The sequence below is a fragment of the Olea europaea genome, unplaced genomic scaffold (genome assembly GCF_002742605.1).
Source record: "Olea europaea var. sylvestris unplaced genomic scaffold, O_europaea_v1 scaffold2382, whole genome shotgun sequence".
NCBI classification, from domain to species: Eukaryota; Viridiplantae; Streptophyta; class Magnoliopsida; order Lamiales; family Oleaceae; genus Olea; species Olea europaea.
In genome coordinates, this window is record NW_019241968.1 from 30,084 (window position 1) to 49,667 (window position 19,584).

Sequence of the window (19,584 nt, forward strand, 5' to 3'; positions counted from 1 at the left end):
CAAGATTCATGGATATGGTGGCGTTTAACTTTGACTAGAACAACAATAAGATCATTTGATATCTGTCTGATTATATGACGAAATGATATTGCAAAGCAAAAACTTAACTAAATTCTGTGATGTCCTGCTTTATGCTAGTCTGATCTAGTACCCTTTTGCTAGACAGCAAATGGACATATTTACAGAAAGGATTTCACAAACACAATGAATTCCCGGTGAAGTGACAGAAATAGCATCATTCGGCAGCTTCATATGGTCATTTCTACCGCCCAATTTTACTTGTTAGACCCTTTCGATCTATACTTGTATCTTACAGCCCAGAAGAGATAGTGCAAGAAATTCAAAGTGCTTAGGGCGCACATCAGCCAGTAAAATCTCTCCAGGTGATAGTGATTTAAATTTCTACCAGAAAGCCATGGCTTGTGCTTCGAGTCACCTGTAACATTGTTAACTATTGACACGATTACTGTGCTAAGGTAATATCCCATGGCCAATGATGCCCAAGAGAGAGAGGTGGCCAAAGATCTCATGCTAACTGGTGCCTCTGTGAAGAAAAATTCCAGTAAGCCGGCTAGGGTGAATAGATCAGCTGATCCAAGAAACAAGTATTGAAGCGCGATCCAGAAAAACGAAATGGGCAATGGTTTGGTGGAGTCGTGTAAACCCGAGTTAGCAGCTACTCTCTTGCGCTTGATTTCAACGAGGGCTGCTACTGCCATGGCTACTATGGAGAGAACCAGACCTACTCCAATGCGCTGCAAGTGCGTTATGCCGGTCTCACTTTTTGTTACTCTTCGTGCGAATGGAATTATTAAATGATCATATAGTGGTGCCAGGATCATGATGAAGATTACCGGGAAAACCGGGAGTGAAGCTGGCGGGACTTTTAACGAGCCCAGTTTCGTATTCATGGTAGCAGCTTGTTGGACGGAGAACGTGGAGAGTTGAGCAAGACAGCAATTGAGCATGAAGGTGCAAATGAAGATGGGTAGGATTCTGATCACAATCTTGACATCTTCGACTTGCTGTACCGAGCATTTTAATGCATCGAAAGCTGGAATGTTTACGACTGCTCTGTTGAGGAACTTGAGACTTCGAGATGGAGATTCATATGTTTCTTCAACCTTGTCATGATTTTCTATTGACCCTTCTTGTTTGGAGGGTGGAGTTGGGGAAGGGCTTGTGGCCATACTTTCTATTGCATTGCTTGGACTTCTTGCCATGCAACTATTTAGCATTGCAGCAACCAGAACCTGTTCAATGAAGTAAATTATGTTCGACTCGACTGGACATGACAATAGTCAAACATGTCACATTCTTTTTTATAATGACATACCTTAAATATTGTTGTAAGTGGGCTTCCATTAGGTATTTTGTTTCTGTAAAATGTTGAACCTCCAAAGAAGATAGGAATTGACAACAATATTGTCAATGTGGAAATTCCAAACCCCCATTCCCATCCCTTGTTGTCTTCAATCCACACCACAAGGGTCACAGCAAATAGAGCACCACAAGAGAGGCAGAACACAAAATAGTTGAAGAAAGTTGATCTTTGCTTTCTTCCCCGAGGGGTGTTCTCGTCGAACTGCTCAGCCCCATGGGAAGGTAACGACCCCTTAATGCCTCCGAGGCCTAGTGCCACTAGATAGAGCCCTAAAAATAGCATTGCAGCCTTTGCACCATGAACTTGTTGGCATGGTATGTTGGGGGTGGCTGGGTTACATTTTGGTGGCTTTAAGGAGCCTGAGCGTGCTTGCACTGTGAGTATGACCAGTCCCTATTTCGTGATAAAAAATTCCGTACAAATTTAGCACACAATAACAAACAACATAAATACATAATAAATAAGATTTTAACTTATTTTTCTTCGATACTACGAACTGAAATCTTATATTTTATCACATTTTATGGGTGTTTTTAGTATTGCATGGTACGAAGGCAATGCAAAATGTGGCAACTAGTGGTGGCAGCCTATTGGTTGAAACTTGGTTCTTATCGAGTAACCTAGAATAAGAGACAAAATATTAATGCTAGGAAATTGAAAATGAAGTCTGCATTTGTCCAAACATGGCCCACAAAAATATGGGCCCATAAAAAATTCAAGAGTTTAAGACTAAAAATTAAAATTATATCTTGATAGCGATTGTCGACCTCAATATATTAATCATGACGTCAAAAATTATGTTTATGTATTAATACATGATATTGAAAAAATAAGTCCATATTTGTGCAGCTTAAAATTTCAATAGTCAAAGTCAACAACTAATTTTAGCCATATATAATTTATCAACTTTTCAGTAATACATTTTATCAATTTTATCAGAATTTATTAAAAATCTCACTTTTAGTCACACAGGGACTAAATTTGATCGTTACAAATATAGAGACATAACATTAATTTTTGGTTGTTGGTGTTTTCTTATTAGCCATTAAAAGAGGGAAGTGTTTTGACATTAAGCCATATGTTTGACTTCCAAAAACGGTGTGCATATAATATTGTAATCTACTTGCAAATCTAGCAACTGGGCCGGTGGTGCGTTCCCAACAATCTTGACCACAGCCTGGAAAATTCATCTTAGAATTATTTAATACCCCGATTTTCGTGATTTTTAATAGACAAGTATTTTAATATAAATCCTTAATTTTCCCCCCTTTTTTCTTTTCAAAGTATTTTGGACATAACATTCTCGTTTAACGTTTTCTTTTGGACTAAGTCAAGGTTTATATGCATTGAAATATCTAGTAATTAATACCAAATGTTCTATAGGTGCAAGTAGTTCACGGGTCACTTTCCTCCAAGAAAGAGGTGTATGCATCTTAAAAAGTGTGAAAGGCATCACTACTTGCTAAATTATTCACATTTCCTACTTTTGAATGTAGCTTTCCAGCTATTGCTACTGCTGACTAAAACCACCAAAAAAAAAAAATTTAAAATAAAAAATCTATCAAAAATTGTTACGTCTGCATACTTGGTGCGCAATATTAGATAAGACTTAAAAGTGCATTGAGGTTTTTACCAGAAATTCAATTACTGCACTGATCAGATAGATGTGATAAGTAGTGAAGAAAGCATCAGACAAAAAGCCACCAAGAAGAGCAAGAAGAAAGGCCGTGCCCATAAAATTTGTGACAGAATTTGCAGAATCTGTGGGGGAGAAATGCATGAACTCCGTCAGGTATAGCACCAAGTTGCTGGCATTAGCCAAATATGCTAAATTCTCCAACACCTCCACCACTGCACAAAATAATATTCAAAAGAAAATCGCATATAAGATTCAAGAGTTGAGACATAGAATTAGACAATACTAAGAACAAGATCTTAACTTTGCTTTTTCTTCTTTATGTTATTATCAAATCTAATTTACCGTATCATTTTTAGCTGTGGAAAAGGGTTGAAACTTAGAAACAAGATTCTTGTGACTGTGTCCAAATACACTGACTTTACAGCGTTTACTAGTGAATAAATATGATAAATTGGGTTATTGAGTGAGGTCGTGCAAAATCCTCCAACAGTTCTAGGTGCCCTTTTCCACATTATATCAGTGTGTGTAAATATATAACATGGGATGGGGGCGGGGGTGGGTGATCATTGGTCTTGTTTTCGTTTTTACCCAAAACAAAGGAAGCAGCAAGCATGCCACCATGTTTGCCTCTTACGGCAGGCTTGTTCTTCCAATCTACATAGCCATCCCATGTGCTCAACTGGTTTTCCACTTCCTGCAAAAAAAGAAACCCCAAACATGGTGCGAGAAAGTTAAGAAAATCTACATAAAGAAATGGGCGAAATAGGCCTAAAAGTGAATAAAAGAACAGGAACCCACCATTTTTTTTCCTCCTATAGAATAACAAGATTGAGATCAGGAATCAAGAACTGATCAACGGTGGATAAAAAGGGTGCAAAAAATCTAAAAGTTTTATACTTCTCGGCTTTTCCTGTTAGATTTCTATTATTGAGTTAGGGTATTGATTGTTGGGCACTCTAGCACCAAGAGAAAGAAGAAGAAAGAAAAAAAAGTTTTATTGGCATAGGTTTGGTCTGAAGGATATATAAATGCTCACTTGTGGGGTGGGGTGGCGTGGGGTGGGATGGGATGGGATCAAATACTTACAGACAACTTTGTATAGTGTTTTACCAAGAAACTACGAGGATCCAACTGTCTTCAATTGAGATTTTGATGGATTGTGAAAGATTATAAATTTTAATTAATTTCGTAGACTTGAATAGATTTTGAAAAAATCCAAAAGAAAAGTGACGAATTTTATACGTAATTTGAAGTTTGAAATTCATTCAAATCTTTTAAAATCCCTTTACTAATGAAATTCATATAAATCCATGAGTTACTGAAAACACCTAAATTTTAGTAGATTTCATTAAAATCTCAGTTGGAAACACCTAGATTTTCATAATTTTTAATGAAATTTATTAAAACCTTAATTGGACCACCTAAATTTAGAAAGATTTTTAAAACTTATCAAAATTTCAGTTGAGGAAGCGATGATGCCCCCAAAATCCCATTTATGGTCAGTCATCTAAAAAATTGGCACTGTAACGAAAAAAGTTGAATATCTTTAATTATTTTTTAGATGATTATAAGTAGGTATGCAAGTATACAATTAGTTAAATATGGATGAAGATAACGAATTGATTCTTTAATTCTCAGTCACACGCGTTGCAATAAGATCCTTTAGATTAATATTTGATTTGTCACCGAGGAATCCATGGGAGGTAAAGGTGATTGTGACACTGTGATTACGGGAATTGGTGAGTTTCCATTATTTTTATTTTATGGAGCATAACATTTTTACAACTATATATATATATATATATATATATATGTATGAGAATTAAATACGTATTTGTGTGCAATCTAGAAAATTAAGAGATGGGTGTAATCTTTGTTAGCTAGTATTCGAAAATTTGACTAGAACGATGTGAATATCAAATTATTCTACAATATAAGGTTGAATTTAAAGCTTCTTTATAAAAAGAAAACATTTCTTTGACAAATATATGTGTACACACACATGTAAACAAAGAGAGAGAGGGAACGTGTTTCTCACCATTATTGAATGGTTTCAATGAGGTAACTTTAGCCAATTTAGGTCTAATATATAGTTAATGACATTAATCAGGAGGTAATTTTATTTTTGGAACACTAAATGGTAACTTTTTATTCAACTAAATAGCCGCGACCACACCATCAAATAAATAAATGACTAAAAATCAACTAATGATGACATATTGGGGAATAAAGTATAAGAGGCTAGAAAATCGACTACAATATTGTTATCTCTAAGTATGCAATGAACCACATCATATATCCGAGAGCAGCGCTAATCTATCACAATCTAATAGTTTTAGTGAAAATATTTATACACTTATATGGTACCTTAAATAGCGATATTTGATGGTTCTTTCGACAAATTATATCCTAAATTTTTGTATTTTATGTTTAATAGGTGAAATTTTATGAAGGAAAATGATTTAAAGGAAAGAAACAAAAGTGGGCAAAATTGGAGAAAAATGCTAAATTGTATGAGATCCAAAGTTAGGGGGTTAAAGTGCAGATATTCAAAAGTTGTGTCAAACCTAACATGAAAATCCGAGAGCGTTAGAAGTCAATTTGATAAAAAAAAAAAAAAGATGTCAAAGGGATCAAATTTAGGCAAAATACGATCACAAGTCAATTTCGAACCGAAAAGTTTTGCTCCGAAATTTCAGGCCCACATTGAGACCCCTTTTTGACATAGCAAACGATCGAATTGGAGAATGAGTTAGCTTTCCAATGCATCTTGAATTGCGGATATCGAGAGAGAATATTATGATAAAAAAACTGAATGAGGTGCTGCCTGTCGGGAAAGTGGCGGTGGCGCCATGGCACTGAGAAGTCCAGTGAGTTTGCGGCGTGACGCCGCATCCCAGAGGCATTAGGGCACAATTTCGGCCCCTTTTTGAGTCCATATGGAAACTCTATTCTTCCCACATGGCAAGGAACCTATAAATATGAAAATTTTCACACTTTAAGGGGTTTCACATATTAAGAGGCGAAAAACACATCTTTGGAAAAATAGGAGAGATTGAAAGGGAGAAAACAAAGACAAATTCATCGTGTGAAACATCAATTGGAAGAGGAATGAATTCTTGGTGCAAAATCTACTTTTTCTACTATATATTTAATTTTAAATCGAGTAATTACTCTAAGACAATTTGTTATTTATCTTCTTTCATTATGCGTAGTTAAATCCTTTGTTAAGGCAAACAATGTAATCTATTTGAGACTCTTTATATATTTTATTTGAGAGTATTGTTCTTTATGATTATATGTGCGGGTTTTAATCACGTTCTCAATGCTTTGAATTTTCTAGCCAATTATTCAATGATTTCGTGAACAATAATTACGAATAGATGTGGATTCTTGTTTAGACCACATATTAAAATTCGGTAAATTAATAGAACGTGTAGAGATACATATATTAATTACTGCGGTCATATAGGAATTCTTAGAATTGTTATTTCGTTTAAATAATGTTGATTCGCAGAGAGATATGGAGGTGAATTATTTAAATAGGCTGAATGAGAATTCGAGAGAGGGTAAATTGAATACCGTAGAAGAATTCGACCGAACATTACTTTAGATTTTATGAATCTCGATATTAGAAATAAATGTGACCAATAGGTGAAGTTGTTCCGCCCTAATACTCATTTATTATTTGAATTCTCACTCATTTTCTATTGCACTCACGAACTTTTAAGTAGTTAGAATAAAAACTACTTTTAATCATTGTTCTCGTTTATTTTCGTTAAATAAAAGTTAGAAATAATAAATTGAGTTTTAAAGTTTAGTTCTCGTGGGGACGATAATTCGGACTCAAAAGGGCCACTTTACTATTTGTTACGATTCGTCCATTTGCGGGATAAAATTGACAATATTTTGCAAAGTTACTTAGTGACACAACACGAAACAAGGAATTCAAACAAAAATCTTAAGAATATGAAATTTGGAATCCATCAAATTATGAAGAAAATAAACTCACGAATTTTATTAATGAAAAGATTATTAAAACAACGAAATAACATCTTACTTATAAGGTTTACATAAAAACTTAGTTTAAAATGATTAAAATTAATGAAAACAAAGTTTAAACAAATTAAAATTGAAAAGATCCAAAATAAGCTAAATGATAGAAATAGCAGTAAAACTTTAAAAGCAATTTTCAAGCCCTAAATGAACTCAGATGACCGAAATCCATCGTATGTTACGACAAAGCCATGAGTTTTACTCGTTTCGTCATTCTCTTTTTGGAATTGTATTATTGGCCCAAATCGAAGTTTGAATGCTCTCTCAACACTATTACCTTTTTTCATTGCGATCCAATTCTTCTCCAATCCATTCAACAATTTGTTCTACATCAATCACTCCGAAGAACTCAACCTCGAGTTATAATATGGATAAAGAGACTTATAATCTTCATGGAACTCATATAGGCCTGCAACATTAAATGTACTAACGATACCCATAAAAGCTTACAAAACAATAATGTAGACATTGTTGTTAATTCACTTAAGTACTTTGAAAGGCCGATACTTTCTCAGTTTTAGCTTGTTATAAGTACTAATAGGACATATCTCATTTCTCAGAAATACCATTACTAAATTTCCTTCCTAAAATTGTCTATCATGTCGATGTGAATCTACTGTTGCCTTATATGTTGTAATAGTCTTCTTGACTATCTGTTTCATAGACTATTAACACCTCTTTTGTTAGATGTTTAGCAGCAACACTTTTACTGATAACTTTGGACAACTTCAATAAATCAAACATATGGTAAGAAACCTCTTTATACACAATAGCAAATGAGGACCTGCTTGTAGTCGTATGAATTACGCTGTTGTATACAAACTCTACATGAGACAGTACAAGATCCCACTGTCTAGACTTATCTCTAAAACACTTCTAAGTATACTTCCAAGGGTACGGTTAGTGACCTCGGTTTGTCCATCAGTTTGAGGATGGAAAGTGTTGGTTCGATTCAAATTGGTTCCAAACAACTTTCATAATATAAACTAAAAGTGCCCCCAAAAACTTTATATCCCGATCTAATGTGATTGACTTGGGAACTCCATGCAATTTAACAACCTATTTGAAAAAGTTTGGCAATCTCGAAGCATCTAAAGTCTTCCGACAAACTATAAAATGAGCCATTTTGCAGAACCTGTTAACAACCACAAAAACAAAATCTATGCCTATTGAGTACGAGGTAATCCAAAAAACAAAATCCATAGCAAGATTTTGCCATATGCCTTGATGGACAGGATGTGGCATATACAATCCGGTATTTTGCACTTGACCCTTTAACGCCGACAAGTATAACATTTTCTGACTATAACTCCAACATCTCACTTCAACTGTGGCTAATAATACCTAACCTCCAAATTGGTTATTATCTTGTCATGACCAAAGTGTCTACTTAGACCTCTACCATGTAGATCTCAAATAAACTTTTCACGTAAAGATGAAATAAGAATACAAAGCTGGTTGCTTTTGAACAAATACCCATCACTAATATAAAAATTCATCATTGATTATCGATTCATACACTTGCTCCAAACCTCCTTAAAGTCAGGATTATCTGCATAGAATTCTTTCAAGTAATCAAACCTAATAATTTCCTGTGATAATGTGACCAATAAAGAAGCTTTTTGACTCAAGACATCTGCAACTCTATTTGTACTTCTAGATTTATGTTTAATCTCAAAAGAAAATTTCTGGAGAAAAGCCACCCATCGAGCATATATCCAACTAAGATATTTCTGACTATAAATAAACTTCAAGGTTTGGAGATAAGTGAACAACACAAACTCATTATGTACAAGGTAGAGTTTCAATTGCTTCAAAGCTCTCACAACTGCATAAAATTTTTGCTCATAGGTACTCCATTTCTGCCTAACATCACTCATCTTTTCTGAAAAGAAAGCCACGGGTCTCTTCTTTTAAGAAATGATAGCCCCATCACCTACACCACTAGTATCACACTCCACCTCAAAGATTTCTTGAAGCTTGGAAAAGCTAGTATTTGACCGGTGCACAACTTTTCTTTGATGAAAGGAAAGCCCTTAGCTTGCTTCTCTCCCCAACTGAATCTCACTTTCTTCAAACAATCTGTGAATGATTCTACAATAGTGCTAAAATGTTTTGATAAATTGCCTATAAAAAGTTGCGAAATCATGTAAACTCTTTACTTCAAAAACTGATTTTGGTGTAGGCCAATCTTTGATTGCTTTTGTCGTCTATTCATCCTCATGCATACTATCTTCACCAACCACAAAGCTTAGCTTATGTGTACAAAAAGTACACTTCTTCAAGTTTATGTATAAATGATTTTTCTTCAACTGAACTAGGTGATTTGACTGTTTGAAAACTCGCAAGTACACAGGATCATGATCAAGTAATATGTGGTAAATTAAGTGTCAAACCTACGAGAACTATATGTTTGATTGGATTAAAGCTATTAATACCTTTAATCGAATAGCAACATTGAGCTATAATAAATCTATGTCTAATTTGTGAACTAACTAGAAAATAAAGTAAAAATTTATCAAATTTGTGAGATGTATTGCTAAGATGTAGAATCCCTATTGTTATTCTATTTTTAGTCCAACAATTAAAGTAACAGATTGATATCATACAAGTTGGTCAATATTCCTAATTTATTTAAAAGCTTCTCTCAATAGCAATTAAATTTAATTCTACATATAACCTTTCTATATCACTATGAAAGATCCCGACATGCAAGAGAGCGTTAAGTGAACTAGAATATCTATAAAAACCATGTGAAACATAGGGGGTATATCTCTATCCTCCATCGAACCTTACAATACTTATTACTACATGCCAAAGGTTCTATTATCTTTCTTGATGATAATAAAATTCACGAACAATTCAACTAATAGCCAGTTAATTGAAAAGCAAGCTAAACCATAACAAACATCCAAACACTCAAATAAACTAACATCAAACTAATTATTCAAACTAAAAATATCATAACAATGGTTCATCTTATCCTATCAATGTTAAAATCTAGCCTAGCATAATGAAATTACAAGAAATCATTTGAAGTTAATAAACATCACTTGTAAATTGAATGATTGAGGATAAATCTTGAATTCTTGAACAACTTCGATGAATTCTTGATATCTCTTGAATTTTTCTCTAAATCTTTGTGTCAATTTTTTTTTGTATGAACTCTACTCGATAATCTTCTTGCAATTCCACAATTAAAACCTCTCACAAATATGAATTTGCCCTGTTCTTCCAATGGATTTCTCTAAGAATATTGATGTTCTTGAATTGTATATATATTTTTTTTTTGCATGAAAAAAGGCTCTAACTAGGTGTAGGAGACATTATGATATTTATATGATTCGAGTCTAGGTCAAAGATATCATCCAAAATCTTATCAAATTAAGTTTTAATCGTATAAAGAAAATTGAGATTCGGCTGGATCTCATTACTATGCGACCACATAGTTAAAAGGTATGCAATCGCATAGTTCAAGGATTGACATCACATTTTTTCCTACATAGCACTTTGCGACCACATGACCAAATGCACTATGTGACCGCATAGTGCAGTTTTTCGCTACTTCTTTCGTTCCTTCACATTTCGATCCCCGAAATTTTACACATTGTCTTTTTCCTCTTAACCTATATTTTCATCCTCTTAGCTTCAAAGTGCATCCAATTGAACCCTTAGCATCTTCAATCTTCAATTCATGGTCCAATTCAATTATTAGATTATTGCAACTTGGTCCCTATCTTTTGGATTTCATCTTTTTTAGGATTTTCCCTTTCTTGTTCAACCATTGAGTTTTACCTATTTAATACAAAATATAAAAATTTAGGATATATTTCATCAAAATAACAACTAAATATCACTATTTTAGATTTTGAATGAATATATAAAATACACTTATTTGATCCTTCTTGGACCTGTTGTAAATAAGTATATCATCGAAATAGATCACAACAAAAGACCCAATAAAAGGACGAAGAACCTAGTTTATCACCCTCGTGAAGGTGCTTAGAGCATTTGAAAGTCCGAATGGCATCACCAACAATTCGTGAAGTCCATCCTTACTCTTGAATCTTCCATTTGTGCCCAAGTTTGATATGGATCTGGTGATAGCCACTGCGAATGTCTATTTTGGAAAAGACCTTAGAACATTTAAACATATCTAACATGTCGTCTAACCGTGAAATGGAAAAGAAGTACTTTACTGTTATCTTGTTGATGGCACGATCGTCAACATACATATGCCACCACTAGAAGGACAGACACTGCACACTAAACCATACTTTTCATTATGAATTCTTTCCTCGGCAGCTCATGAATTTGCTCCTTCAGAATCTCATTCTCTTTTGGGCTCATTCGATAACAAGGAAAGTTTGGAAGGCTAGCCCCAAGTACCAAATCAAGCCGGTGATGAATATTTCTCATATGAGGTAACTCATTCGACAATTCATCGAAAACCAAATCTTCATATTCTGTCAATATTTCTTACACCTCAAATAGAACACCCACATCTTTACTATTTACTGTAAAAAGCCCGTTAACTAGAACTGAATAAAAGTAATCAGATTCTCTTACAAAGTGTACATTCTCCTTTCATTACTTGTAAGGATAAGGAAACTTTCAATTCATTGTTGAGTAGACTCCTTTGCCTGTTTAAGAGGAACCATAGTGATCTTATGACTGTCCCATGAAAAGAGTACCACATTATCATGCCCTTTGAGAATTGAATCTATATCGAACTGCCATGGGCGACCCAATAAAATATGGCAAGCATTCATAACTATGACGTCATGCATAATTTCATCCTTATAATGTTTACCGATGGAAACAGGTACTTTGCACGTCTTAGCAACCATAACAGAAGGGCCTATCTTCACCCAACCAAGAGAATAAGGTTTAGGATAGTTCTTAGTTGGTAATTTCAACAAATTTACCAACCTTTTCAACACAATGTTTGCACAGCTTCTGTTGTTTACAATCATTTCACATACTTTATTCTTGATAGAACAAAGTGAGTGAAAAATGAAATGACAATGACCCTCCTCCTTAAGCGACAAAAAGATCCACTACAATACCAAAACGAGCCTTTCTACACCTTCCTAAATAGCAAACTCTACTCCTGCATGCTTATCTTCCACTTCAATATCTTTTTTCTCCACCACTATCTCCAGTTACACCAAATTGACCTGTTTTCTTTGAGGACATGTATTGGAACAATGCCCAGGCTCGTAACATCTATAACAAATATCTCCCATGAGCTTAACATACGAACTTGCATTCTGAAGTGTACCTCATGACTGACTTTTGTTTCCAAATCGACCACAATTGTACAATATTACTTTTGTTAGGATTGGCTGAAGTTTGCAGCGGGGTCTTTTCTTTGTTAGAATGAATGGAAAATGATGTTTTGACAAGTGGAAGCCTCCTATACGAAATTGCCCTCTTACCAACTTTCATCATATGAGCTTTCATCGCCATGTTAATGGCTTCCTGAACATTCAAATATTCTGCAACCAAATTTTTATCTTAAATAGTCACTGTCAAACCACTGGTATATCTAGTCAGGGGTGAATCTAGGAGTTTGAGTCAGCACGAGCGGGTCGTTGACTGTCTACCGTCGATCGCAATAAAATATTAAGAGTTTGTTTGATACTAATTTTTTGCACAAATAAAAAAAGGATTTTGTAATAGTGATTTGATGAAGAATATGTGGCTAAAAATAAAAAAAATTGAATCTGCGTGTAATATTATTTTTTGATGAACATGTGGTTGAAAAAAGAGATAAAAAAATGTATTTGAAAAAAAAATATAGGAATCAAATAAGGCCTAAAGTTTAAATTTTAACAATTTGTTTGTTCAAATTGAACATATGTAATTATGTTATAAGAATAAACGAACTCATCTAATGACATTATTGCCAAGCTTTGTTTATTTTAAAGGAAGAGCGCGGATTCGAATCTTTATGACTGCACTCGCATTACAATAGATAGAACCTAAAAAATATTATTTTCTTAAGCTTATTGCAAGTAATTGATGGGTGTCATAGTGGTGAAGATCCTACTATATCTAAGAAAATGTCACAAGTTAAATTTTTGATTGGTCCCCCACTCTCTTCAATTTTGGCAAAAATTGTTATATTAAAATATTATTGCACAATAGTTTGTTGGTTAAAAAAGTTCGAACCCGAGACCTCCACCGTGCACATTCAGCGGCTGACTAAGTGAGCCATACAAATTACTTGAAAATAAATTGAATACCAAAAATATAACCTAAAACTTTAATTTATTGCCAACAAAAAAAATGGCTCCAGGCGGTTCTGGCAAATCCCCTAGCTTGTCACCATTTAGATCCGCCACTGTATCTAGCTATCCTTTGATTTTCAGATTCTAACACATAGTTTCGCCTGCCAATCGCATAAGTTCATTAGTGTAGCCTGATAATGTCTAATTACCCTACGTGCATCCCATATACATAAGATATAAAATCTGTTCATAATCTGTAGGTAGAAATGGGTCCATCATAGACCGCTTCATCTTTCTCCAAGCTTGAATTTGACTATTTTCCTATCTCTGAGCATTCAGTAATTGATCTCACCATACTGCTAGTGTAGATTTCTAATGAAATGCTATCATCTTAACTATCTTGTCCTACGAAACATTTATAATTTCAAAAAATCTGTCGACCTTTACCAACCAATTTAAGAAGTTTTCGACCTTTATGTTACTAAAGAGCGGGGGAATATCTGCTTTAATCCGAAAATCATCAAAGGTATTTTGATTTTGATGATTCCGATTACATGGTGGCACTTCAAACTCCTCCTCTGACTCTGATTCGCTATCTTCTACTGCACGCTTCCTATTATTTTAGCACCGAACTACAGGCTCAACGATTCATTCATTGTTGATTGTCTATTGTTCATTCTGCCCATTGTTTCCAACACATTTCAGAAACATGAATCTCTTCGATTTGAGTAGTAAAATCATCAAACCGTCAATTGTTACCTCAAATTGGTATGTCACCCATGGTTATGAACCAATAATATAAAGATGGAAAAACCTGACTCTGATACCACCCGACGCAGTGTGAAATAAGCAATTTAAGTGAAAACCTTAAGAACACGAAATTTGAAATCAACCTAATTATAAGGAGAATAAATTCACGAATTTTATTAATGAAAAGATAAATAAAACAACGAAATAACCCCTTATTGTAACACCTTGAATTTTCTTGCTATTTTCATATGGGTCTAGCCTGGTTGTCACGCTAAAGTTCAAAGGTATTAAGTGATAAGTTTAGCCCACCTATTTGCATAAATGATTTATTTTCTTTTGCATAGTTTTATAGAATTTACGTAACTTTATTTGGGGTCAACTATTTAAATATTATAGAAGTTAATAAAATATATTATACTCGTTTCGTAGCTTGTGTTAAACAACATAAATTGGGCTCAAGAAAAAATAATTTTGAACTATTTATATCCGAATTATCTTAATAGAAAGAAAAACTTTTCCTATATTTTATTAACAATAAAATAATTAAATATTAAAAAAATCTGTCGCAGGCACGGCTACTTGGAATATGAAAATGAATATTATAATTTAATAAATTAAACATAATTAAATTCATCAGTTTTGATAATAATTAATTTAATTAATCCCATAAACTCTTAAATTATATCAAATACATTTGAAATTGAATAATTAAACCGAAACTCATTTGATTCACTTGGAGTTATGGGTATGTGTGTGAATTATATATATGTAAGGATAATGCTACGTATACATAATCGTTTATACACGATATTACACTTCCTAGACTCTCCTTCATATGAGAGGGTGTAAGGTTGTGTGTATATCGAAGTGTACAGATAGCATTATTTTATATGTATTAGTCAAGTTAGAATTTTCTTCTAGAATAGAAACTTCATTTGCTACATTGATGCACGCACACAATATTGGAAATAATTCCCTTTACTATTATTTTACAATCATATTTTCAAATTTATTTGGTATCAAATTGAGGTAAGAATACATAGTGCAAAATGATAATTTCTTATTTTTTGATGTTTATGTAAATTTTGGCACGAAATATTATAAGACCTCCGGGTCGATTTCTATATTAAATCCTATAGGATGAATAGTTTGGTCAAATATGTAAATTCTATGGAATATAGGAATTCTTAAAAAATTCATTGAGCTATTAAATATCGCAATCAGCTTGCTCTAAATATAAGAAATATCGATACGTTATGTTATTTTATATTTATAACATGTTAATAAAAATATACACGTATTTTTACTGAATGTTTTAAAATACTCACTTTTACAATAACTTTTTAGATTAGAACAGCTTGTGTGGATGCGTAGCAGATTGTTCGAGTGATACTTATGGGGTCGCTAAGTAAAAATTATAGAAATGGTAATTTGCAAAAAAAAAAATTTAAAGAACATCTTTATGCTAAATTTTATGCACGTTATTTAATTTTTTTTTAGTGTTCGAGTATTTGATATTCTATGTTAAATTTTAATTGATGGTTTGAAATCGCAGTATTTCAAGATTTTTTTAATATGAAAATTTTCACTTACACTATTAGTTTATTGTTATCGATTTACCAATCAAATTTAAAAAAAAAAAAAAAAAAGTGAATTGCTGCTTAAATTAGATAAAGAAGATTTTTGTTAACATTTTGAGTCTATTTTTAAAAAAATAAAAAAATTAATTAGATTTCGGGGCGTTACACTTATTTATAAGAGTATATATGAAAACCTAGTTTAAGCTGACTAAAATGAATGAAAATGAAGTTTAAATAAACTAAATGATAGAAATATCATTAAAATGTCTAAAAGTAGTTTTCGAGTTTGAAACGAACTCAGATGGTCGAAATTGATCATATGTCATAACATAGCCGTGTGCTTTATTCGTCTCATTGTTCTCTTTTCGAAATGGTATTATGGTCTCAGATTGGAGTTAGGATATTCTCTTGTACTATTATTTTTTCCCTATTTCGATACAATTCTTCTTCGACTAGTTCAATAATCAGTTCTACATCACTTAGGGTCGTGAGCTTTAAGCTATTTGCAACATATCATATTCCGCCTTATAAATAATAAAGCCACAGTAAACTATGCATGTTTAATGCTCAGCATTTTCGGAAGAAAAGCGGTTAACAAACCTACGACCATATTTATTGGAACTAAATGAGCTTATTAAATGGTTTTGACATCATTTTTTAGCCAATTTTAGGTAGTTTTTTGATAGGTCTCATGGCAAATTAATGGCATTAATTAGGTGACAACTAATACATGTGGCCAGAAAAGTACAACGATATAATAATAAGTTGGCTAAATTAAGATTTGTGAACATCGGAATCAGTCTCCAAAGTGTCCATTTAGAAAGCTTCGTAATTGTAGCACCAAACACTAGGTATGAACGGTATGAACTGTCTGAATAAAAATTCTTGAACAACGAACAACCAGTTCAAATAATCACGACTTGGAAAGGCCCACATACAATGAAGATTTTTTGTTGCCATTCGAAAAATAAGAAGTCAGAAACCCAAGGACCCAATCGTATGGATATATAAAATGTAGGACTTGAATTCATTAGATACTGATTACTATCACATTCAGTCTTATTATATGGGTAATTGAAGCAGAGATAATAAGTGTCGTGTGACCTTGGACTACTCGCAACACATCACATTCAGTCTTATTATATTGACATTGTCTAAAGAGCAAAGAGAGCCCTTTGAGCAAGGTTAATACCTTAATATATTTCCGATAAAACCAACAAGCAAACATACGAAATATTAAATAATTTTCACAATGAATTTTTAGTCAACTTTGAAAGAGTTTTTGTGTTGGTCTCATTAAGGTAATGATATCTAGATTCAGTGGTGTCAGATGCTAAATATGATAAGTCTAATTAAATGGAATTAATTAGGTCAATATTCCAACATTTAATTGGACATGGAACATTGTTCGACCTAGAATAGTATTTTAGTATCACTAAGGCTAGATAACATTATTCATTTAACTAATGATATGATTAGGTGGTAATAAATCCTTAATGTAAGGGGATAACGATGTAAGAAATTTTGCTAACTAATTATTCGTGTGAATTGAAATAAGTCTTCAACGTGTCTATTTCGAAAAGCGTAATCCTAATAATTTTTGAAATTTTATTATCGAAACACCATATAGTAACTTTTTATTGGACTAGATTACCGCGATCACATAAAAAAATAAAGAAATGACTAAATTTCAACCAACGATGACATATTGGGGAAGAAATAGTAGAAGAGACAAGATAATAGGCGACAATATTGCTATTTCTAAGAATGTAATGACACGAGCCACATATCATCTCCAAAAGCAATGTTAATATATCATAAAAATGGGTAGTGGTAGCAAAGTTACTGAGAGTCGTGAGCCTTCTGCTATTTGCAACATATCATATTTCTCCTCATTAGAGGGTGTATGAGCCTCATTTTTATGAAAAAAATACATTTTATAATGGTAGACTGATGTAAAATGTGTGGTTAAAAAATAAGGAAAAGTTTTTTATTTACGTGTAATATTATTTTAATAAAAAATGTGTAGTTGAAAAGAAGAGAGAGAAAAATATATTTTAGAGAAAATGAGAATCAAACAAAGCCATAGTCTATACGAGTTTAATGCCTCTGCATCTTTCAGAGGAAATCGGCTAACAAACGTACTACCATAGTTATTGGAATTAAATGAGCTTATTAAATGATTTTTATAACAACATTTTAGCCAAATTTTAGGTACTTGTATGTAGGACTAACGTCAAATTAATGACGTTAATTAGGTGGCAATTAATACATGTCATGAGGAGATGACAATGATATAATGAGTTGGTTAAATTGAGATTTGAATGTATTGGGATCAGTCTCCAAAGTGTGTACGGATAAAAGAATTATCTGTTGGAATTTTTTTAACACCAAATAAAAACCTTTCATTCAAATTGTTAGGTAATTGTAATTGGCATTTCTGCGAACAAAAAGGATCAAATTGAAACAATGCCAAAGTCGAGGAGTCATGTGCAATATTGTGTAAAAAGTGTTGGTAGGTTAGGGTTTAATTTCAAAACAAGGAAGGAAATATCGCCATATTTTCGCTTGATTCTTGCCAACACATTGTTCGAGTGGCACATGTAGAGAGGACATCGCTAGCCGTTAGCTCGAGCGAAAGACCGTCGCTAGCTTTTCGTTGGACGATCACTCGAGTGACAGTTTTCCCGCAAAATTCTAATTTTCGTTTTTCGAGAGTTTCAACTATTCCAAGCTATCCAAAATATCCCACAAATAAATATCTGTGCTGTTTCACAAAAAAACTTGGATTGACTATTAGAGAAAACACTTGCATCCTTCATAAACATACAATCCATTCTTCATTAATTTTGGGGATTGAAAAACATTAAAATCTGAAATTCAAACACCAGATCAAAAAGCTTCCAAGGGATTTGTTTGAGATTGAAGATTAAGGAAGGTGACTGGAGTTCCGGTCGTTCGAGAACGGAGAGTTCTCAGGGAACCCATAGGAGATAAACAAGATCAAAAGTTGGAAGTTGGTACAGGAGCATGCAATCCAAGAGAGTTTTGAAAATTGCAGTATTGGAAGTCAGAAAGAACGTGTGTTGGTCTAGTATGGCAATACTGTAATTTTTATTCGTTTATAGTGAATTCATACTGGCTTGTGCTCGGAGTTTTACCCAATTTGGGGTTTCTCCGTCATCAAATTCTTTGTGTTATTTACTTTCCAGCAATTTATTATATTATGGTAATTCAACATAGGGTAAATTGCATGTGAATTGGATTGGACTAATTAATAATCATACTGTACTACAATCATGAATTGAAATTTGGTAAATTTCATGCAAACACCTATTCACCCCCCCCCCGCCCCACTCTACATGTTATTTGGATCGAATTATATAACTTTCACAAATGATTCGTTGTGACCACACAAGAAATAAAGAAAGGACTACAAAAAAAACATTGACGACATATTGAGAAGAAACAGAATAAGATACAAGACAATGGCCCACAATATTTTTATTTCTAGGAATGTAATGGAAAGAGCCACATCTCGTTTCCGAACGCTATGTTAGATATCACAAAAAAGATTGGTAGTTGAAGAAAAGATATTGAGAGTCCTGTGATCTTGAAATTCTTGCGATAAATCAAATCTATTTAATATCGAATCCAGTCTAAACAAAAAAGAGAGCCATTTGTGCAAGGTTAATGCCTCGACATCTGAGAAAAGCGGTTAACAAATTTACGAGCATTATTATTGGAATTAGATGTAGTTATTAAATAATTTTGATAATAATTTTTTAGTCAATTTTCAAAGTCTTTTTGTTTGTGTGTGTGTGTGTGTGTCTCATATCTAATTAGAGTAGTGATATCTAGCTCCGGTGTGAGTTGGAAAATAGAATAAGTCTTAACTATATGGAATTAAATGGGTCCATATTCCAACATTTAATTAGA

General features: G+C 33.2%; 1 protein-coding gene across 1 annotated transcript; it reads right to left on the reverse strand.

Moving 5' to 3' along the window:
* Positions 1-48: 48 nt before the first annotated feature.
* LOC111381826 (protein NRT1/ PTR FAMILY 4.6-like) lies at positions 49-4,024 on the reverse strand. The gene is made up of 5 exons (XM_023005661.1): positions 3,822-4,024; positions 3,612-3,717; positions 3,018-3,235; positions 1,337-1,777; positions 49-1,253 (listed from the first exon to the last, which is right to left on the reverse strand). The coding sequence occupies exons 1-5, from the start codon at positions 3,822-3,824 to the stop codon at positions 276-278; spliced, it is 1,746 nt and encodes a 581-aa protein (XP_022861429.1). The 5' UTR covers positions 3,825-4,024; the 3' UTR covers positions 49-275.
* Between the last annotated feature and the right edge of the window lie 15,560 nt (positions 4,025-19,584).

Excerpts from the sequence above, each read along its gene's own strand:
- LOC111381826 (XM_023005661.1), bottom strand. Across the intron at positions 1,778-3,017 it reads GTGCAGTAATTGAATTTCTG|GGACTGGTCATACTCACAGT; the intron begins GTAAAAACCTCA and ends ATCACGAAATAG. Across the intron at positions 1,254-1,336 it reads CACTTACAACAATATTTAAG|GTTCTGGTTGCTGCAATGCT; the intron begins GTATGTCATTAT and ends TTCATTGAACAG.